This window comes from Sminthopsis crassicaudata, chromosome 3, assembly GCF_048593235.1.
Source record: "Sminthopsis crassicaudata isolate SCR6 chromosome 3, ASM4859323v1, whole genome shotgun sequence".
Classification (NCBI taxonomy): domain Eukaryota; kingdom Metazoa; phylum Chordata; class Mammalia; order Dasyuromorphia; family Dasyuridae; genus Sminthopsis; species Sminthopsis crassicaudata.
The window spans coordinates 17,483,195-17,507,162 of NC_133619.1; the positions used below are offsets into that span (position 1 = coordinate 17,483,195).

Genomic DNA, 23,968 nt, shown 5'->3' on the forward strand with positions numbered 1-23,968 from the left:
TTAACATCTCTTAATTTGTTTTTAGCAACTCCCCATGAAATAGATGGGTTTTAGGCCATAGCCAGCAGACACTAGAAAGCCAATCTCACAGGCTCATCAAATCAAATATCACCGTACGTACCCAGTAGACTTGCAAAATGGGGCGGATGTGCAGCCATCATTGGATGGTAAATCAAATTATACTGATTGAGGAAGAGGGAAGAAAATGATGAAAATTACAGACAATGAAGCCTCTAATTTCTCTCAGCAGAGAAAATAGGTATAACTTAGAAAGCAAAACCAAAAAAAAAAAAAAAGGCCATTCTATATTACATTAGAAGGGTATTGATGGGCTCTGTTGGACAGGCGAAAAGAAGCTTTACTTGTAGTATTTTTTAAAACGTGTGTGTGTGTATTTTTATACATATATATTAATAACAGTTGGCATGGGGACTGCTCTCTGTGTCCCATTATGTTAAAAGGTTAGAAAGAAACACATGAAAAATTAAAAAGCTACAAGGAACAATATTTAAAGTCTACTGACAGCTGTTCTTGTTTCATTTTGAAGATGAACAGAAATGAGTGTTTGTTAGAAACATAATAAATAGCAGCTACCCTAGCTAAGGATTCCTCTTACTATACAATTAAAAGGGAGAAAGGAATCATCTTCTCTTAGCCCTCACAGCATCTTTTAATTGCTGAAGGGACTTTGAGTTACTTGAAATATCTCTGAGTTAAACAATTAATAAATAGTGCAATGATCAGGCCTATTTATACAGTGCCTCACAAAGTGCTGACAGAATTATGGGACTTAATCTGGTAGGTTTTCTAAGTCTCATTCCCAGTATAAACTTGAGGATCGTAGATTAAGAAATGGAAAGGACCTCAGAAGTCATCTGATCTGCCCTTTCCCCTTTGCCCTTTGATTTGCACTTGAGGATCTGAGAAGTTAAAGTGATTTACCTAAGGTCACACAGGTGATTAAGTATCAGGATTTGAATCCACTGTATCCTACTGGGAGTATTCCAGATGATGGAGATTTCCAGTATTATTTTTTATACTTAGATAATTTTCATATATTTTATATTCATGTAATATTTGTATGATTATAATTTATATTTCTATTAAATATTTGTATAAATATATATTTATAAGCAGTTGTATAATTTTACATTTATCATGATCCAGATTTTCAGCAATTTACTCTATCCAATGTCAATTAGCTTCACTTACATTTTTTTTCGTTTAGAGGGAATGGGATTGCTGATTAACTGTCATTCCCTCAAGCTACTGTCCTATATCTTGCTAGGGTCTATTTCTTTTTATGTCTAACTTCCAGCAAGGGTCTTGGCACCTTATGATAGTTTCAGAAATGCCTGTGGAATTGAATTCCTCTTTTTATAGCCAGACACCTAGAAAGGGTTCTCTATCCTCCATTTCCTCTAGACACTTCTTTTGATCCTTGAGATCTACCTTTGGAGGCCATTACCAGCAGGCTGAAACTGCCTTCTCCAAGATCATCAGCCATCTTGAAATTGCTCAGATTGATGGTCTCTTCAGAGTCCTTGTGTGAGTGGAGCTCTTGGCAGTTCATCTTCTGTCAAATGCTCTCCTCGCTTGCCTTCTTTTGTTTCTCCTCCTACCTCTCTGACTGCTTCTTCTCAGGTTCCTTGGAGGAATATCAGATCCTTCCTGTCCCCTAAGTATGGCCATTTCCCCCAAGGTTCTGTCTTGGCCCCTCTTTCTCTTTACATTCTCTCCCTTGGTGACATCATCACCAGGAGTTCAGTTATCATTTTAGTGAAAATAAGTCCCCAATCTCTACATCCAGTTCTTCTCTGTCTCTTCCACTCTATTGATATATTGCCAATTGTCTATAGAGCAAGAGGGTTCAGTCCCCAATCCTGCCACCGTGTTACTTCAAGCAAATCAATCAGCATCTTCATCCCCCTCTTTCCTCATCTACAAAATAAAGAGGGGAAGAGTCAGTCTGCATGACCTGGGAAGTCAAATCTATGACCCTGTGATCTCAAACTGACCATTTCTAAATCTGAACTTCCATGTTTCCCCCAAACCCATCAGTCTTCCAGAGTTCTAAACTTCTATTGACAGCAATCCTTCCAGTCCCCTGGGTCTGCAACATGGAGTCAGGAGTGACTAAAAACCCCTGTACCCAAGCAGTTGCCAAGTCATATCAATCACACCTCCCCAATGTCTCATGTCTATCTCCTTCTGTCTACACACAAAGCCTCTATTCTAGTCCAGGCTCTCAATGGCAGCTAAGGACTGTGGTAGATTGAGGGCTTATCTTGGAATCAGAAAGAACTGCATTCAAAATCCTACTTGAGTTCAAATCTTACCTCAGAAATTACTAGCGATGGCACTCGGGGCAAATCATTTCATCACTATCTGCCTCGGTTTCCTTATCTGTAAAGTGGAGATAATAAAAACACCTATTTCAGGGTTATTGAAAAACACCACATGATAAGTGCTTTACAAATCATAAATCATCATAGAAATGAAAACTTTCTTCACCATCATCATCACCACCACTATCATCTTCATCATCACCATCACATCACCATCATCTTCATCATTTCTCTACCACCATCATCATCTTCACCATCACCATCGCCTTTCACATAGCTTTTGCTATTTTCTCTGAACCCATCTCCTTGCTTCCAGGCTCTCCCACCCTCCTGTTTTTATTACCACTCAATTTTTAAGGAGGGATTCTTTTAAATTACAAACATTTACAAATTGTTCCCACTTATAAAAAGTCTTTTTTAATAAACAAAGACTGTCCAATAAAATTAATATCTTGGTGACCTCATCTGAAAGTGCTTGCAACATTTCATAGCAAGAAACCCATACTCCCACACACAAATACACATGCTACCTCTTAAAAAAATAGATCCCTATTTTCTCTTGATCCTATACCCTACCCCTTACAGAAAAAAGCAAAACAAAATTGTTTTAACAAATGTCTCATAAGATAAATTGTATACAATGGCTGTATACAAAATATGGATGCATGTTTATATGTGTGAGTAAATATATTTGTGTGTATACTTATGTGTGTGTGTGTGTGTGTGTGTGTGTGTGTGTGTGTGTGTGTGCCATCCCATACCCTTAATCCACCCAGCATCTCTCCATAATGGAGATTATGTTTCATCTTCTGGAGTCATTGTATTGATCATAGCTCTTCCAGCTTTCAGAGTTGGCTGTTTTCACAGTATCATCGTCACTGTATACATTGTTATCCTGGTTCTACCCATTTTATTCTTCATCAGCTTATAAAAGCCTGCAAAATTGTTCATTTTTTGTAATATTGATGTCACAGACTATCTGCCACATGGCTGCCAGCAGCACAGACCCAATCTTGTCACTTCCCCACTCAGAAATCTTGCTCCTTCCTGATTCTGGGAAAAAAAATAAGAAAACCTCAGCCTGACATTCGAAGCGCTTGGCAGTCGGCCTCCCATCTACCTTTCTAATTGGGTTGGCCATGTAGGCTCCCACCTCCCATTTTTCTTCTTAAAATGACTTTGTATATTCTTTGTTGTTATTATTATTATCAATCACCTTCTATCACCAATGAGCTGCTCAAGGACAAGGCCAATCTCTTGTTGTCTTTACATTGCACATTTTAAGTAATAATTACATTTTAAGTGAATTATAATTCAGCAATTGTTCTCAGTTTTTCACACTGTGCCCTTCTTTCTTTCCCCTTCCTCTTTCTATCTTGCTTTTCTCCTTTAGTTCCCCGCTTCTCCCTTTTAGTAACTTCCTCAATCTTTTTGATCTCTCCTTCAAGCAAGTAGGTAATTTTGTGGGTAGAGTGCTATGCTTGGAGGCAGAAAAACTTGGATTCAAATCTTGCCTCAGACAAGTCTGTTGAGACAAGCGTATGATGCTGTTTAATCTTTAAAATGGGAGTAATAACCAGTATCTCTGTCCCTGGGCTGTTGTAGGGATAAAATGAGACAACATATGTAAAGCTCTTCGGGAGCCTTACAGTGCCATATAAATGCTAGTTATCATCACTATTGTTGTTATCGTCATTATTATTAATTATATATCCCTGGCTCCTTCCAGGCTATTTACAGCCCTGCTTCCTTTAATTTTACATCTTCCACTGTTGGCGTTGACTTTGAAGTTGGATTCTCCTGGGCACTGAGCAGCCAAAACCTTAATGAACAGTTAGGACGTGTTTTGCAGCATCAATGTTGGTACAGACAGTGGGATGGTGGTAGGGATGAGCAGACTTTTCCTGTTACTTCAGAGACGTCCCAGCAGATAAAATAGAGATGACCTCACCCACAGGGAAGTTCTAGCAATGGGAAATTATGTAGTGGGCTGGGAGGATGGGATGAATTAGAAAGTTGCGCTAGCCTGGAAGAGTCGTTTATGCAGGAAGTCATGGAGTAAACAAGATAAGGTCAGAGGTTCCTAGCAAAGAAAACTTGCCATCTCTTTGCTTTTCCTAACCCCATCTTAGGATCTGGTACCAAACCTTGTGATCTTCTGCTTTCCTGGTATCCTTAGTTCTCATTGGCAAAAACTGTAGCCATCTAAGAAGGGATCGACCCCCCCCATTCAGTCAGTCAGGATGTGTCAGAATGAACCAGGATCCCCCCCAAGTGCCTGTGATTTGGGGACCGTTTCAGGTATTTGGCCACCCTCTGGTTCCAACCTTGACAGCCCATTTCCTATCATTACCTTTCCTGCATCCTATGTGCCAGCCAAACTGATAAAAAGGAATGGATATTAAGCACTTACTTTGCACACTGAACAGGTGCTGAGCACAAAAACATAAAAGGAAGCCAGCCCCCGCCCTCGGGAGCATTTATTCTAATATTCTCTATAGAACATAGTCAAGTTCAAGAAAAGGTGATGTCTCAGGAATGGTTAAATGGAGCAGAGGAAGAGGAGAAATGCAAGAGGGGGTTGGAACAGGTGCCACGGTCCTCAGCCTAAGCCCCACTTTCCCAGTGGCTGGCAGGATGGGAGAGGAAGCGTGGTCTTAACATTCCCCCATCAATCAGGGTGACAGCCCCAGGGTAGAGTTCCAAAGCTGAATAGATTCAGCCCCTCCCCCCACCAGATAATGGGAGAAGACATGATCCCTGAACATCCCATATTGCTGGTTATTTTTTGTTCTTGACATGGATTCATGAAAGCTACTCCCTATTCCAACAAAAAAGTATTTTCTCCCCATCTCTGCCTTGCAAACAATCCTTCTCTTCCTTTAAAGCTTCTCTTCCTCTTTCATCAAGCCTTTCCTGGTTCCACAACACCCACTGAAAATGGCGCTCTACCCACCTTGAATTTATAATGAACAGTTTGCCCCCATCTCTTCTTTGCAACCTTCTTTTTTTAAAATAATATGTTCATTCTCAAAGCAGAGCACATACTCCTTTCTAGGTTGTAAGCGCCTACATATTAGCGATGGCACCATTTTTTAAACTTTGTTCCCCATTGCCTACCACAGTGCTTTGGAGGGTAGGTCCTTATTAAATCGCTTTGTTTTATGTAGCTTAAATAAAATAATTTATCTAAATTAGCTTGTAAAGAGTAATCATAGAGGAGTGTTATAGCTGGCCCCATTTGGCAGTGTCTACCCCACACAAAGATATTTTATATTTAAGGATGCATAGTGAAAAAAAAACAATTCTCACCCTTAAGCTTATTAAAAATCAGTTGGCCTGTATCCAAAGGACCCCATTCCTCTACTGAGCCTGGTAACATGCCAGCGCTTTGGAAAACACGCCAAAGGGAGCCACCGGGCCCTTGAATCTCCTCTCTTGGGCTCTTCAGATTTCTCAACTCTTGGACTTTTTTAACCCTCCCATGACAACAGGTCTTCTGTGGATTGACACAGGGGACTCCCGGCTCCCCAGCCAGCATATGTTATCTGAGGCTTATTGGTAGTTTGGAAAGCTACTGTGTTTTGAAAAATTTTCCCCTGCTTCAAGGATCAGCTCATTTCCTATCTTCTGCAGGAGACCCTCCCCAATCTGCCTCTCGCTATCTAGTTAGTTCACAAATGTCCAGAATGGGAACTTAGGAGTCAAAGATAAGAAAGAACTATAAATAGTAGTGATCGGACATGTGTCCAGTCAATGTCAGAAAAGAAAGAAAAAACCTTATAGTTTGGGATGACTTGAGCTGAAAGGACTCCTTCCCACCCCACCACCAAGAGGAGGAAGCCAGAGGGGCTGTCCAAGGTTGCAGGACAGAGTTTCACGTCCCCCATATTCTTGTACCATATACTCGTGTACTATTCTTTGTCCAGCCGTTCTCTGGATGACGGGCACCCACTGTGTTTCCAAAGGTAAACTACTACAAAGAGAGTTGCTGTGGATATGTAGTCCCATAGGGCACCTTCCATTGGGTCATTGACCTTAGGGGATGGTCCCAGGAGCATAGGTTTACTTGGTCTAGGGGTATAAACAGTTTAGTGAACTGTTCCCCATCATTCCAACTGGTTTTTTCGGAGGGACGACCTCTAACTTAACTACCCTGCTATACTCCTACAGAGTCACCCGTGCATGACTGGGAAAGTGAGCAAGAGAAACCTTTTATTAAAGAGAATAGCATTGTGCATCAGGGGCTCCAGATTCACAGCCTTGTTCCCTGCAGCTTCTGCTTAGGGTGAGGGTGCCAGAAATCATGAGGCTGGAGATCCCATGGAGGCCAGAGGCTCATGCTAATTGCTTCAAAACAGACCATATGGCAAAACCTGGGAAGAACACAAACAACTTACAATCTAAATTAGCCTCGTTCTCAGGCCTATGGGGAATGTGCCACATGAAGCCAGTTTTTAGTAAATTCAAATAGAGAGAGAGAGAGAGAGAGAGAGAGAGAGAGAGAGAGAGAGAGAGAGAGAGAGAGAGAGAGAATGAATGAGAATGAGAATGAATATATATGGCATATTATATTAATTCACATATAGCAATTTAAATCTTGTATTTGTATCAGGAAATCTGTGTGTATATATGTGTATTTATGTGTGCCATATTAATTCACATATAGTTATTTAAAACTTGCATTTGTGGGTGAGTATGCCTGTATGTATATGGCATTTTAGGCTTACATTTATATCAGGAAATTTGGGGAAGAAAGGATAGCATCAGACCCCTACCCAGCAATTCTGAGCCTAGCCCAAAGCAGCATGGAAGAGGCTCTCAAAGCAGCTTTGAAAGAGGGATTCAGCTGGGCGTAGTGGAAAGAAATCTCCGGCCTTGGACTGAGGTTCGAGATGCCCTGGGGTGTAGCGAGCTATCGTCTCCAGAAGCTGCTGGATCGCTCTCTGGGAAGAGATCTGCTGTGTCTACTCAAATCTCTCAGACAGATTCTTCTTCCTGTAACGAACCGTTGTCTCCAGGCAGTTGCTGTTAACTCTTGTCCTTAGAAGTGACTTCCCTTCCTGCAGAGAGCCCCGTCAAGCCTGATGCAATTCAGAGTCTTCCTCTTGAATCCTGGCTCTGAATCTCCTCCAACTCTTATCCTTCTTCAGGCCGATCTGCCCTCTGCGCCCAGTGCTGTCTCTTTTTATCCTCCCAGAGAATGGGCGTGGGATAATGCAAGGGCTTCTGGGAAGAACCACCCCAGCCAATGAGCTTGCCCCCTCTATCAAGTCAACCTGAGTTCTCACCTTGTAATTGTCCAGAAAACCTGAATTCTCACCTTGTCACCATCCAGACAACCTGAGTTCTCACTTAGTAATCCTAACATCTCCCCCTTTCTTTTGATTTAGAACATAGGACAGTCATGACCTTGAAACATAAATCCATCAATATGGGAAGTATTACAGATAATTACATAAATTACATAAGCACATAGTAACATAATAACATAATACATGCTAGAAGTATATGACAAATAACATAATCAAATAATCATAAATTGAAAATTTATAAATGTCCATAAGTCCATTGTCCATTAGTCTCATCTTGTGTGAGGAAGTCCAATGATTCCTGCTGGTTTTAAAGTTCTTTAACAGTCTTCTTATTATCCATGCTCTTTCAGTGTAAGATGTTTCTTAGATCTTCTCCTTTATTTTGAGGTCTTTCTCTTTTTCTGTCTCTCTCTGATGGACAAGGCGAATATGACTTGTTGGCACCCATCTGATTCCTTCTCCTGCTGAAGAAATACAAGCAAACCCTCTCTCCCAGGCAGTTAACCTATCTAATTACCTTCTATTTACCACTTTCTAAATCTCTTCTCATCATCTGGCAATTACATTGGAATTGTTTGCACTGGGCACAGCCCTGTTGGTTTAAAAGGCCTGTATTCTCCCCAAGTGTAATCCATTTTTGCAATCTGATTGCCTTTTGACTGACTTATCAGGTAATCCCTTTCTGCCATGTGATTGCTTCTCTGCTGATTGATTAAATCAGAGTCCTGGCCTTCTAAAGGCTCTTTAGGTGTAATGTCAGCTGCCATCATGCCCCAAGTCTTTTTTGCCTGGGGCCCTGGACCTGGGCCCCTCATCCCATTTTCCTGAATTATTCTACACTCTGATGCCCAATGGAGTCCTCTGTTGCATTTTGGACATGGGGTTTTAGGTCTTCTCTCACCCTGTCTTCTCACTGTATCTCCAAATCTACACTGAGCTCTTAGATGTCCAATTTTTCCACATTGAAAACATCGCCGAGTTTCTCTAGAAGGCCTTTGCCAGGAGGGACCCTGTCTTTCCACATTCATCATTGTCCGAGTATAAAAAGCATTTGTTCCCACTGTAGCACAACGTCTTATGATCTCCTCTAAAGGAGCATCTTTGTCTAATCCCCATATAATTCTTTTGCAAATCTCGTTGGCATTTTCCTTAGCCAGATGTCTGGTCATTATTTCTGTAGCTGAATTTTCTCCAATAGTTCTTTTGACAGCAGTTTGCAAACGTCCCACAAAATCTGCAAAAGGTTCATTGGGACCTTGCTGTATTTTAGTGAAAGCCTCTCCACGATCTTTCTGTCCAGGAAGGACACCCCAAGCTTTTATTGCAGCCTTAGCAATTTGTTCATATATTGTCATGGTATAATCAGTCTGTTCTGAATTCTCTCCATACCGACCTTCACCAGCCAAGTGCTCAAAAGTGAATTGTGTGTTAACTCCTATTTCCAAATTGCATCTGACTTGAATTTTACATAATTCATGAAATTCCGAAAGCCATAATAAATTTTCTCCAGGTTCCAGGCATATCCTTGCTATGGATTTCCAATCATTCGGGGTTAGGACTTCATAAGACAAACCATCTAGTAACATTTTGACATAAGCTGATGTAGCCCCATAAAGGGTACAACCTTTTTTCAAATCCTTAATTTTATTCAAATCTAAAGGTGCATATCTTCTCCTTTTTTTACCTACAGAGTCAGTATTTTCAATCACAGGATATGCATGTATAAAATCACTTATATCCTGTCCTTCTCTCTTAGCTTTAATCAATGCTTTTTCTAATCTTGTCATAGGCTTAGGCTGCTTCACAGGCAATTCTGTTTGTGTTTCTGCCTCTTCCTCTCCTCCTTCTTGCTCCACCCCTGAAGGGTTAATTGAGGGAGGAGATGGGAGGTGCTCCTGTTGCTGTTGCTCAGAATTGTACTTAACTTCATTGTTATCTGATTCATCCTTTTCACCTAGTTTAGTTGACACCTCCCCATTTTGCTCCTTCATCTCTTCCTTTAGAATAACATTTTTTAAAGCCATTTGGATTAAATTGTAGGTATGAATTGTATCTTTGGAAACTGAGTTTGGTCTGGAACCAAAGGGTAAAATGTCACAAAGACAATTGTAGTGTTCACCTAATTGCTCTCCTACTAATTCCCATTCATCTGGATCCAATTCTTCTTCCAGAGAAAAAGAAGGACATATGACCTTCACAGTTCTTAAAAGTTCAGTAATCTCCTCTAAAATTATAATCAATCCTTGGCTTTTCATAACCTTGATGATGCTCTCTAAACATTTTCCTTGAACAGAAGGTGTTTGCCCCATTTCACTATAAGAGATTGCTGGTTTAGCCCTTAACAAGTTCCTTATTTATCTATTAGCACACTCACTTAATCTTTAACAAAGTTTCCTTGTTACTCACGGTTCTGGGTCAGAGAGACTGAGATCTGGATGGGAGGCTTTTCCACTGGAATCAGGACCGTGTCTGGGCACCAAATTGCGAAGGTCTGGTCTAGCTCCTCTTGTCAGAAATAAGCAAAAGTCCTTGCCCCACGTTGGGCGCCAATTGTAGCGAGCTATCGTCTCCAGAAGCTGCTGGATCGCTCTCTGGGAAGAGATCTGCTGTGTCTACTCAAATCTCTCAGACAGATTCTTCTTCCTGTAACGAACCGTTGTCTCCAGGCAGTTGCTGTTAACTCTTGTCCTTAGAAGTGACTTCCCTTCCTGCAGAGAGCCCCGTCAAGCCTGATGCAATTCAGAGTCTTCCTCTTGAATCCTGGCTCTGAATCTCCTCCAACTCTTATCCTTCTTCAGGCCGATCTGCCCTCTGCGCCCAGTGCTGTCTCTTTTTATCCTCCCAGAGAATGGGCGTGGGATAATGCAAGGGCTTCTGGGAAGAACCACCCCAGCCAATGAGCTTGCCCCCTCTATCAAGTCAACCTGAGTTCTCACCTTGTAATTGTCCAGAAAACCTGAATTCTCACCTTGTCACCATCCAGACAACCTGAGTTCTCACTTAGTAATCCTAACACTGGGGTACCAGGAGGCTATTGCTGGGGAATGAGCCGTGTGGGCCCAGGTACAGGTGGGAAAGCTCATCTGGGGTGAATTAGTCACTGGGGGGAGGAAGGACACCATCTGCTTGGTTCCTAATTTAACTAATTGTTCTTGTAATTAATGCTGGGTTCAGTTGTTAGCAGGGAAATCTGTTGGACTTTATGAAGGAAAAAAAATTGTCTTGCTAAGGTGGGATTGGACTAATTTGAGGAATTAGGATTTGATCTGAGAAACCAAAGGTAAAGAACTCTTTCCCAATCTTCCCCAATTGCTGATTCTGCCACCCCCTTAAAAAAAGTATGACATAGTAGTTACTTTTGTTTATTCTTATGAACTCTCCAATTTATTTTATATATCTAACCCTAACCCTTTGACTGTAACCCTAAATCCATAGTGCCTGACACATAGTAGGTGCTTTTTAAAGCCTCTCCTTTTTCTTCCCATTCAAGTGTAAGCTTCTTCCTTTTTGCTGTGATTCTATTCTTTGGATGTGTATTCCTAGATCCTAGCGCTGTACCCGTCACATAGTCCTTCCACAGACTCCCTAATAGCCTTGGTTGGTAGTAAGTAATCTCTTCCCATAAGCCCTAGAGGCCCTTTCTAGAGGAAAACTGCCCCATCCCTTTAGCAAAAAGGCAACTCAGGACATGAGAACAAGCCTTGGAACTAGAATCCGGATGTCTAAACCCAAGACCTGGCCTTTTTACTCACTACCCAGTAACTTTGGACAAGGTCCCCACTAACTTTCCTAAGCCTCAGTTTCCTTATCCATAAAATAATCACACCTGTCTTCCTTACCTTGTAAGGTAACTATGAAGATCAGAAGAGCATAGATTTAAAGCCAGAAAGGATTTGAGTCCATTTACTCCAACCACCTCATCCTACAGACAAAGAAACTGAGACTTTAATATTTTAGTGATTTACCTAGGGTTAGTAAGTATTGGGGGCAGGATTTGAATCCAGGTTTCCCCGACTCCAAAACCCTATCTGACCTAGCTGCCTCAAAGAAATCAATCAAATGAGGCAACCTCCTTGGAAGTGCCTTTATTTTTGAGTTTTACTAAAGAGATCAGGCTATCATTATTCTTATTAACGTTCATAGATGTGTGTGTATATTTATGTTCACAATCAAAATAGTCCAACCGAAATCATTGTGGGTTCCCGAGGAGGAGAGAGACGGGCTGAGAACAGCTGGATAACTGTCATCCAGAGGCCTCAACAAGGTTGTTGGAGCCTGTGAAAACTGAGAGCAAGGAACCAATGAGAGGCATCTGTTACTGGAACAAAAGGAGCCCAGAAGAGCTGGGACTGTGAGCCCAGAGCCCATATGAGGGGCAAACTAGAAAGGGGAATCAACCATTGGAAGGTGGGAGCCACCTGCATCCCCGCTCACCTTGACGGGCAGTACTGTTTGTTGCTCGCCCAGGTATCATGTTCAAATTCCACTCCTTCCACTGACTATTTATATGAGTCTGGGCCGGTCATCTAACAATTATTGATGTCTTTTTCTTCATATAAAATTAAAAAGAAGCCCATAGAATGAGCTCTGCTTCCGGGATCAGAGCATAAGTCCAGATTTCACCCCTTATGTTTGCTACCTTTGGGGGTAGCCACAGATACACAGACACATGTACAGACACGTATATGCATGTATGTACTACATATATACATGTATGTATGTGTAACTTGGGGTCTCGGCTTTCTCAGCTAGAAAAATAAGATTCCCCTGGGATCCTTTTCTGGCTGATGGTCCCCAAACAGTTTTATCTTTTTCCAACTATACTTTTTTTTTTGTACTTATTTACTTTGAGTGTGGAAGAAATCCGATAATGATGACCATGGTTGGTGGTGGAGGTGGTGGTGATATACCATTCAGAGTGTATAGCACTTTAAAGATCTACAAAGATCTTAGTGAATGCTCTCCTTATCATTCCCCTTTTATAGTTGAGAAAGCAGGCTGGGCCCTGAAGTTAGGAAGACCTGAGTTCAAATCTGGTCTCAGACACTTAACACTTCCTACTGTGTGACCCTGGGCAAGTCACTTAACCCCAGTTGCCTCAGCAAAAAAAAAAAAAAAAAAAAAAAAAAAACAGAGAGAGAGAGGAGAGAGAGAGAGAGAGAGAGAGAGAGAGAGAGAGAGAGAGAGAGAGAGAGAGAGAGAGAGAGAGAGAGGGAGGAGGGAGGGAGGGGGGGAGGGAGGGGGAGGGAGGGAGAGGGAGGGAGGAGGAAGGGAGAGAGAGAGAGAGAGACAGAGAGAGAGAGAGAGAGAGGGAGGGAGGGAGGGAGGGAGGGAAAGCAGGCTGGGAAAAGCTAAATGATTCTTCTAGAGTTATACACCTAATAAGTGTCAGAAACCGCATTTGAACACAGATCTTCCTGACTGGTTTTCTATCCGCTGATCCACCTAGCTAACTATAAATATAAGGACTAGGGGAAGGAGGAGGAAAAAGGGCTGTTTCTGAAAGGTTCTTGAGCTCCTACAGCCCTACCATTAAGCCCTGTATTGGCCAGACGTCCACGTAGGCAATTGAATTGAAAGTAGGTATTCAGTAGCTGCTGGGGTGGGGAGGAGGGTCTGTCTTGACATATGACTCTACAGACCTGTGAAGTAAGTGTGGGCATGGAGATCTTCATTCTGTGTTGGTGCCTTGGGGCAAAGCCCTGTTAGCCAGGGGCAAGTTCCAGTTTTGCTGCTCTTTGGTGGGCTTGCTACAGAAGATGGCACCAGGAAATTCAGCACTGATAAACTAGGACTAAATACAACTGAAGCCAAGGATGATTTTCGCTTTATTGGGCTCTAAGCTCCTTTCCTGCTTCCCCTTGGTTATGATGGCAAGAAGGGATTTGGCCACAGAGGGCAAAGAATCCATTCCACCTCTGATGCTGACTCCCTGCCTGGTTGGGGGCACATGACTTAACCCCTTCTGGCCTCAGTTTGCTGAGCCTTAAATGAAGAGGTTGGGCCAGCGGGTCTCTGAGGCCTCTTCCAGATCTCATTCTGGGAATCTGAGTCTTTGCTTTTCATAATCACAGGCAGCCTGAAGATGTCCCTGTGGGTGCTTTGAATATTTCCAAAAACTGATTTTTGAGAGTGGAAATGGGCACAGCTTGTTCTAGCCACGGCCAGAAAAAAATAGATTTGCCAAAGCTCCTCATGTGCTGGGGAGATACGCGGGCGATGTGCAGCTGTTCCTCTCCCTGCCTCATTGGTTTGGGCTCCCAGGGTCAGAGGAGGAAGAACCCAGAGGACATTATTCCTGGGAAAACAATAGAGCTTTGGAACTTACCAATGCATGGAGATGCCCATGGGCTCACTCAGGAAAAAATAAAATCATCTGGCCCTGACTGCAGCACATTGATTGAATGCGTAATAAGTGATGCTAAGTTTGGCAATAGCCCATTATTTCGAATGCTTGGAATTGTATTTGCCCCCAGTGGAATTGTCTAAGAAAAAAAGACAGAAAATACAATATATAATGATATATTTGGCATTGGTCTTATAGATGAGGTCAACGTCCTTATTGAGAGAGTTGGCTGATGTTTTTCATAGACAGAACCACCCGAAAAAGAAATAGGAGAGGAGGGGATGTAAGGATGGGGTCTCAAAGGCCGGAGGCAATGAGTTTGGTGGAAATGTACAATATGAAGATGAATGGCTCTTCATTAGTTGGCTAATGTTTTCCATAGACAGAACCACCCAAAAAAAGAAGTAGGAGCAAAGGGGAATGTAAGGATGGGGTCTCGAAGGCCGGAGGCAATGAGCTTGGTAGAAATGTACAATATGAAGATGAATGGATCTCGTCTGGCCGGGAGGTAATGGGCTGGATTTTGTAGTTTGTTTTGTTGTTATTGGTTTTAAGCTTCTGTCATTTCTAAGTTCTCTGTTATCTTAAGGAATCTAAAATGGGAATTCCCATTTCACAAAATCACAGATCTTTGACATGTCACAGTTTTGTTTTTTTTGGTTTTTTTTAGTAGTAAGCATCCTGAAATATTCAGAAAATGGCCTTAGAGTAATAGTGGTAAAAACAACAACAATGAAAATGATAATGATAAAGAGCTTTCATTTACATGGCATTTTAGTAATTATAAAATACTTGGCAAAAATATTTCCATTCCTTCCCCCAGTTGTTCCTGACAAGCCAGAGAGATGGGTGCTATTATTATCACCACGAGTTAGAAGCTCATAAAAGAGAAGTGGCTTTTTGTGTACCATCAAGCCAAGCTATGTTTTAAAAGTGAAATTTGAACCCAGGTCTTCATAAATTCAAGACTGATATGCTTTTTCCTCTACTGCTTTGTATCTCAGTAGGAGAAGATGATTAGAGAATGGAGGCAAGTGTTAGTTTTGAGGCACTGGCTATTATTCAGTAATTTAAAATATAAAAATCTGTGCCCTCAATCCATTTCCACTGTCAGGTTAAATCTTCCAAGCTATGAAATCAAAAGTGCTCTTGTACCTTTTTTTCCAAGAATGAAAAATAGAGAATAGCTCTAGAAGCTATTTTCATTAGCCTCTAGAAAATATTAGCCAACTTTTTCAATGAGTGTCAAACTTAGCCACACTATGAGTGCCACATTTATCATTATGCATTGTGTATATTATTCTTTAACCAATATTTACTCTTTACAATCATTTACCATTTATAAATATCTAACATATTTATTTGGACTTTTAGTAGCATAGGGCAATGGAAAACATGTTGGACGGATACTTTGTGATTAATGAAAAAAAGGATAAATTGATGCCTTTTAAACACATACATGGACACAGTTTCGATGGCTTTCCTTCTATAAAGAACATTCCCTTATGACAAAGAAGTACAACAAATTGATACACAGTCCACATCTGGCAAAGCATGTCTCATTCCACCCACATAAAACCAGCACCTCTCTGCTTCACTATCAAACATGGCAGGTCCTTGAATTTGTAGAGGGCCACAGATAGCAGATTTCCTCTGAACTAAAGGGTCTTATACCTTACCCAGAATTCCCCCACCATCTGCAGCCCTCTACATCATTGATCAAAGTTCTATACTGTCGTTCTTCAAAAATCCAGTGCAGCGCCTCAGTTTTCAGACCTTACAAAGCCTTGATTTTCATGTGCAATTTGGTGAGTTTTTCCACTGCTACTAAATAGATTGGGAAAAACACCCACGAGAGAGACGTTGATGAAGCTGGTTCAACTTGGTATTTTAACTAGATTGTAGTACCTTGGAAATTTGGCTAATTTCAAGAGATACTGAATTCTATTTTGTCAAGATGGCTCCAGATGCTCAGGCTTACATTTTCCAAATGTATACATATCAAAGTTGAAAAAGTTATGAATAAAACCAAAGTTATTCTTATTTACCTTTACAAGCTTTTAGTTGCTTTTTTAAGGGCTTGGGGTTGCCATAGAAAGCACTAGTAATAAATAAATCTGTAAAGTTTGCCTTATAATTATATATGCAACAATTATTATTTACCTATATTATATAATACAAAAAAAGAGCAAGTAATACAATTTGCCTTGTACTTTAGATATGTACCAAAAGAGGGAAATGCTATGAATTACAGCGAGAAGCAGGCTGCTTTGGTGGGGGGACTCCTGATTGGAGTCAAGGTTCTCTGGGTTCACCTACTGACTCGGTGATCATGGATGGCATAACAACTCTGTAATGATACTGATTATGAGGAAATACTGATTTCTATTGAGGGACGAACTCTAGATACATGGAGTAGCCCATATTTGTTGAAATCATAGGTTTGAACCCTCTCTCTCTTCCCCACTTGGCTTCAGCAGACCAGGTTCCTGACTCCAGCCCCAGTTCTACTTCCTCTGCCACTCAGCTGCTTCATATTACATATCAATTACATCATATGAAATGCTATCTAAATGCTAATTATTAATTTTTTCCTACATTCCAAGACTTGCAAAATCAGGATGGCTTCTACAGGGCTTGAGGGAGCATGAGATCTTCAGTAGGATGGCACGAGTGCCAGACATGCCATGGGCACTTAATGAATGCATGGTAATTGATTAGAGGAGAAAATATTGGGGCAGGGGAAAGGGGGTGACATGTATTTACAAGGAAGATGATGGTATGGAAATGGAACTGGGTTGGGAGATTGAAGACCTGGTTAAATTCCAGCTTCCCCTTTTATGACTGTGTGACCTTAACTATCCCAAGCCTCAGTTTCCTCCTCTGGGAATTAGACCAGATGACCTCTGTAGCCCCTTCCTGATCTCAATCTCTGATTCCATGTCATTGATACAAAGACCTCTTGGTTTGAAGGGAATCATTTCCCCGTTTGCCTTTGTTTAGACTAGTTGACAAGTAGAGAGAAATCTTCATAGTCTTCTCAACCAATCAACAAACATTTATCAAACACCTACTATGTATTAGATACTGCTGTAAATACTTAGGATACAAAGAAAAGCAATAAAAAAATAAGTAAATAAGTCCTTTCCCTTAAGGAGTCTGTGTTCTCCTGCGGAAGCTAACATATAAATTGCCAGGTATATACAAGATATGTAAGGTGTAGAGGGAGTGAAAGCTGAGAAGGGAAGGTGCTAATGTGTTGCAGATTGGGAAGAGCCTTCTGCACAATCCCCTTGTGCCCTCTGGTCAAAGACTGGCTCCAGGGGATCACAGCGATTACAGAAAAAACGATGAAATCAAATGAAAAATGGAAACCGATTGCAGCTAGGGGAACCACCCAGAGCACCAAGCTCAGGGCACTTTGGGCTCCCACAAACTTTTCTGCCACCTTTGTCATGGGGCAGCCACATGAGCATAATTGCCTTTCAGTGTTGCAGATCTAAGAAGCAGCAGGGAAGTTGAGCATGGGGCACTTATCAGGACTTTTGCTTCTGTTCCCCAAATTTTAGGCACAGAAAAATGAAAGAGAATCCATCAGACAGAAGTTGGCTCTTGGGAGTTTCTTTGACGATGGCCCAGGAATCTATACCAGCTGCAGCAAAAGTGGGAAACCAAGCCTTTCTTCCCGGTGAGTCGAGCGTTCCTTGGAATCGTGGTCTCTGAAATGTCGGTCTGCACGTGTACACCTGCCTGATCATTTTTTATATCTGCCTGAAGTTGGACAGAAAATGTCCCAAGTGAAAGATGACCTTGAAAAAGCTTTGGGTAATAGTATCCTTAAAGTGGCCGTCTCAGTTTCAGGTGATTTACCGAGTTGTTGTTTTTTAATTTTTATTTTCCACTGGCCAAGTTGTCTGAGGTCAGCTTTCTATCTTTCACTCTTCTAGACCCATTTCAGTTATGACTTAGTATTTGCCAGGATGGAATCGAGCCACCCTGAGGCAGCCCCAAAAGCAGCCAAATCGAGGTGGCAGCCCACCAACATTTCCATTAAACCCTCCCAAAGCTGCCAGCGTCGTCCATGCGATGCTGCGGCTGGGAGGAATGAGGGTGATTCTAAGAACTCCGGGTCCGTGCTCGGAATTGCATGGTGACTCTCATGCTCACTTGTCCCCAGGCTGATGATTTTTGAAGGATCATTTGAATTTATTTTAGTTCTAAAGCCCGTGGGGAGCAGTCAGTGCAAAGAGGGCAGAGCAGCTGGGATACAGGCACTGACATCACCTGTGCTCCTTCAGCGAAGTGGAAACAAAAAATCTCAGCAACTAATTCAGGAGAGTAAATAATTAAAATGAGCAGCCACACCACGGTATGGCTCCTCATCACTACTCCCAGCTGCCTCCTGGTGCCCCTGGAGTCCCACAGAGTCCTCGTGCCCTGTGACCTCTCCCCCCCATCTACACTCGCCCAGTTGAATTTATAAACTCATTTCAGTGAGGAGTCTGTTTTTTTCAGAATAGAAGTGTTCACCCTATGGTTCAAGTATTGGTTGGAAGAGGCTCTCATGCTTTTTTAAAAAGAGGAAATCGGGGTTAAATGACTTGTCCAGGGTCAAACAACTAATAAGTGTCTAAGGTTAGATTTGAATTCAAGTCTCTTGACTCTAGAGCCAGTTTTCTGGCAAGAGCACCACCTAGCTGCCCTGTCTTTTGCTTTTCTTTTCTTTATTCCCACATGCCTTTTTGAAGCAGTTAGATGGCACAGTTGATAGAGCGCTAGATTTTGAGTCAGGAAGACCTGAGTTCAAATCCAAACAACTTGATACTAATTATGTGACCCTGAATAAGTCATTTAACTCCTGATTTGCATACAGAGAGAGAGAGAGACACACACACACACACACACACACACACACATATATATACACACACACACGTATGTGAATGTATAGATATATATAAAAATTACTATTATTGCTAATACTGGTGCCTTTGGCACCAGAATCCCCATTATAGCTTTGACTAGGGGTAATGAACCCTTGGCTGCTAAAGCCTTTTTTCTTCCCTTTGGGTTTTTTTAAGACCATTCCTTTAAGACAGCTCTTTCAGTATGCTGTGTTGTTAGTATTTCTTCCAAATGATGATCCTTTATTATTATTATTATTATTATTATTATTATTATTATTATTATTATTATTATTATTATTATTATTACTGAGGCAATTGGGGTTAAGTAACTTGCCCAGGGTCACACAGCTAGGAAGTGTTAAGTGTCTGAGGTCAAATTTGAACTCAGGTCCTTCTGACTTCAAGGCTGGTGCTCTCTCCACTTTGCCACCTAATTGCCCCGATCCTTATTTTAAACAAAGATCCCAGGACCACAAATCCAGAGCTAGAAAGGAAATCCAAGGTCTATTGGTCCAACCTCCAACTTTGACAGATGAGGAAGTAGAAGCTTCCTCATCTAGGGAGCTTGAATGACTGTCCAAGAACATACAAATAGGAAAGGTCAGAGGTGATTTTGAACCTGGGTCCTCTGACTAAGCAATGGTGAGGAGAAAGCTACTTTCGCCTTGAGTTTCTGGATCCCTCTTCAACTTAGAAATTTTTCCTTTTTCCTTCAAGGTCCTCGTAAAGAAAAATAAAATGTTCTTTATGAGTAGAAACCATTATGAGCTTTTCTGCCATTTGGGGGCAGATTGTATCAAAATGTTATAATGGGAAAATCTCTGGAGTCGGGAGACCCAGATCATCCTCTTATAATTGTAATCTTAATCTTTATCTCCTCATCTTTCTGGCCCTCAGTTTCCTCACTTGTAAAGTGAGGAGATTGGTGTTTCCCAATTTAGTTCCACAACTCTGTGAGAGCCATGTGGAACACTGATGGATCCCTGAAGGAGTCAGCAGTGAAAACACTCTTCCATCAGGGTGGAGCTCACCTCTCCCTCCCCTACTTCTCCCTGCCTCCAAAGACAAGGATAACAGTAATAAGAAATGGCATCGACAGCTAGAGTGTGTAAAGTGCCCCACAAGGGCTTTGAAGCCTGCAGCCGTCTTAGATCTTTCCACACTGAAGGCCTTCCTTTTAAATAGTAGCATATCACTCAAGCTCCCCTCTGTTATTCCTCACTGTTGACAGAAGATAGCCCTTCCCCTTTTCTGACCTAACATCTAATATCTTTATATCCAAGAGGCATCAAGATGGCCCAATGGAGGATTCTGGGACTGGGAAGCAAGGAGATCTGAGTTCATATTCTGTCCCAGACTTTTAGACTTTTACTAGCTGTATGATTCTGTGTAAAGTCACTTAAGCCCTCCCAACCTCGGTTTCTCCACAGTAAAATAGGGAAATTATACAAAAAATTCATAGAACTCTTATGAAGATCGCATGAGAAAACACAGATAAAGCACTTTCCAAACCTTAAGACATTATCTAAAGGTTCATTATACTAGCAACATCTAGCTTTATATAGTACTTTAAGAATGGCAATGTAAAAAATAAATTAATTAATTAAAAAAAAAAGAATGGCGATGTGCCTTACAAATATTATCTCATTTAGAGAATTTCTAAGTTAAAAGGCGAAATTGGAAATTCAAGGTGAGATCATTATTAGCTCTCATTTATCACTTGTTTTAGTGCAATTAGATGACTCAGTGGATAGAGTGCCAGACCAGAAGTGAGGAAGACTCATCTTCCTGAGTAGAAATCTTACCTCAGATACTTACTCACTATATGACCCTGTTACATGACTGTTAGTCACTTAATTTTGTTTGCCTCAGTTTCCTCATCTGTAAAATGGACTGGAGAAGAAATTGGCAAACCACTATAGTATCCCTACCAAGGAAACCTCAAAAGGGGTCACAGGACCAAAAAGAAAAAGAAAAAAGACTGAATTACAACAGTTGTATTATGCTATAAGTAATGTATACTTTGATTCCAGTGGAAAAAAAGAATAGTAACAGTATCAGTAGTTATGCACATTACAGCCAGGCAGAGCCCTAACTAGAAATTTGGACTTTAGGGTCAGATTCACTAAAGTTCTCGCAGGCCCCCACCAAGCCCATTTTATCTGGGATGCATTTTCCTTGGTCATTGGGCCACTTCAATTTTGATTCTTCTGAGATCATCATGTTGCATTTGTAGCTGTAAAGTAGCTCCAGAAAAATTGTGTTGTTTTTTTCTTAAAATGAACTTTTTTGTAGCTTTGTAATTTTTCACAAAAAATTTAGCACACTTTCCTATCTCTGTTCTGATCTAGGTTCGGCTCATTGTTCATCTGTCACTTCCATTCAAGAAAATTGGATTGTCCTGATATAGTAATTCAGTAAATTAGGCTTCCAACCATGCACTGATCTGTGTTGTAGAGCTGGTCTCCTGAGCAGCTTGGGTCTCATTGAGGAAGCCTTGGAGCATGCTGAAGTTTGATTAGTCAGGCTACTAACAAAGTAGAGGAGGAGCCTCCCTCATTTGAGAATTCTGCTTCTGAAAGCAGAGGTATTAGTATTCAAATGTAGTCATTTTATGGCCACCATGGACGATGAAACTGATCACTATTATTATTCGGGACAAATTAGTTTTGTTTCAGAATCTCTTGTCATATATCCCTAGATTACAAGCTGAAGTGTTTTCAGTTGGTAGCTAAAGAGGTCGAGTACTTTGTTCAAAGTTCTATAATGGCCGCGCTGGGCTGGAACAAACATCTTTCTCCAAACCCAGTGTCCTTTCCATCCACCTGTTCTCATGACAGATTTTGAGAAGAAATCAGCCTCTCCAGATCTCATTTTGGGTAAAACATCCATCCCATATTCTGGGTTATTTGTCTTCCTTGATAGGATCCTGCTTCCTCTAGAAGCACAGTTTAGCTACGCTCCCACCACCTATCAACCAATCATATCATAGACTGCCCTATGACTCTGTTAGATAATCCAACAAGTCGAATTTCTTTAAAGCTATCTATCGTTAATTCTGTATTGGTTCTTTGCATGGAAGCTATGCTGCATCTACAGAAAACATGAGGGACTCTGGTCCTCTAGGGCCTGTTCAGGAATTAGGCAGAATTGCATTCAAAGAATGGAAATCATGATCAGTAACTTCCAATGATAATCCCTGGGCTTCTATTCTATACTAATGGGTAGTTCTTCTACCTTATAAGTTAAATATTTAACACTTTTAGTTCATTTTCAGGCAAAATCTAAGAAATATATTAATGTTGCATATGACTGAATTGGAAGAGCTCAATGGAAACATGAAGCTTTGTATGAGTCAGAATTATTTGTGTAATAAATACACACGCACATACACACACACACGCTAGTATTAAAGGTAGTAGGCAGATAAATTAATAATCAATAAATTGATGACTTACTTGGGCCTCCCTAGGACACCCTTTCTTTATCTGCAAACTAGATTGCAATAGTGATTCTCAAGCAATTTGGTTGAAGGACCTCTTTATTCCCTTAAAATTATTGAGCTTCCTCCAAAGAACTTTTGTTTCTGTGGGTCATATGTGCCACATTAAAAGTTAAAATGTCAATATAATAATGTAAATCATTTTGAGCAAGTGGACTCCCAAAAGGGTCTGGGTGACCAGCAGAAGTCCCCAGCCTATACTTTGAGAAGCACTGGATTAAAGGAATCTCAAAAAGTTCCTTTTCCTGCCAAGATTTGATCATTCTTCTGATGAAATGTACCCCAGTTATGATCAAGAATAGTTAGATTCTCCCAGTTTAAGTTGAGCAAGATGGAAGACATTATAGGACTGTGTCTAATTTAGCTTTCCAAGAATAAGGTTTATTTTAACCTTTTTAAAAATATATTATTATTGATGGCATGTTTTGATGTCACCTTACTTTTCCAATATATCCCTCTTCCCCAGCCAGACAGCTGTATCTTATTTAAAAAATAAAAATAAAAAACCATCTCAGCAAAAGTAACTAATTCAGTCACCAAATACACCAGGATATATAGCACTTCACATCCATGGCCCCCTACCTCTATAAAAAAGATCTCTTCTGTAGAATTAAGCATGGTCATTATAATTGTATAATACTCCATTTTGATTTCTGTCATTTTCTTTCCATTTCTATTGTTGGCATCTTGCTCTTGCTGTGTATTTTTCCTTTGTTTTGATTATTTCACTCTAATATTTGCATAAATCGAATTAACTATTATAATTAAATTTTGCATCTACTCTATATGAATCATATTCAGCCAGCCTCAGGGGCTTAGAGATAGGCTATTTCCATTTTTTCTGTCTCATTGATGGTCTATGACATCATCTCAGTTGGTTTCCTTGACCACTAGGCTCTCCAGGATGTTGTGGCCTCACAAAGTTGTCTTTCTGTCAAGTCTAACAGGCTGCATAATATAAGTGGAAACGAAACTTATGATAACCCCCAGAAGGTCTTTGAATGGCCTTGAATGGCCTACCAATACTTAAAGATGGCCACTTCCTATATAGCTTGGCTCCCTATGTTCTTTGCTTATCTTCTGTCTATTTATTGAGACTTTACTGAAAAGGGAGCAGATACAGGTGATGCTTTTAAAAATTCAAAAAGCTGCTCAACAGATACTCTCAGCCAGTATTTTTAAAAATGCTCCAACCTTGGACATGTTTTTCCCACTTAAGAAAAATTAACAGCAATATCTATAAAAGTGGGGTGGGGTGGGGAGGGGCAAAAATCAGCAAAGGAATAAAAACCACAAAATGGAATAAAAACCACAAAATGAGGTAGATTTCTCCAAATCAGGAAGGCTGACATGGTGACACCCTCCCCGAGTGTCAAGTTCTGCCCTGACACACACTGGTGACCCTCCCTCCTTCATCAAGCTCTTCAATCTCATGGGTCTTCCTTGAGTCACTGGGTCTACATTGAGACTGTAAGTTATAGAGAAAGTGCTAATTAACAATAATAGAGGGAGTGTCTTTGCTGGGAGCTTTGTATGTCAAAGAAATCACA

At 40.9% G+C, this 23,968-nt stretch overlaps 1 protein-coding gene across 7 annotated transcripts in view; it reads left to right on the forward strand.

Annotated features, from left to right (window-relative positions):
• Positions 1 to 23,968, forward strand: part of SCHIP1 (schwannomin interacting protein 1) — a 768,598-nt gene that overhangs the window by 712,890 nt on the left and 31,740 nt on the right. For 6 of the 7 annotated variants that reach the window (XM_074298086.1, XM_074298087.1, XM_074298088.1 and 3 more), the window contains one exon: positions 17,579 to 17,697. In XM_074298086.1, coding sequence (XP_074154187.1) covers positions 17,579 to 17,697 — 119 coding nt within the window. Of the gene's footprint in view, positions 1 to 17,578; positions 17,702 to 23,968 lie in introns of all 7 variants that reach the window. The other variant, XM_074298092.1, reaches the window with a different exon arrangement.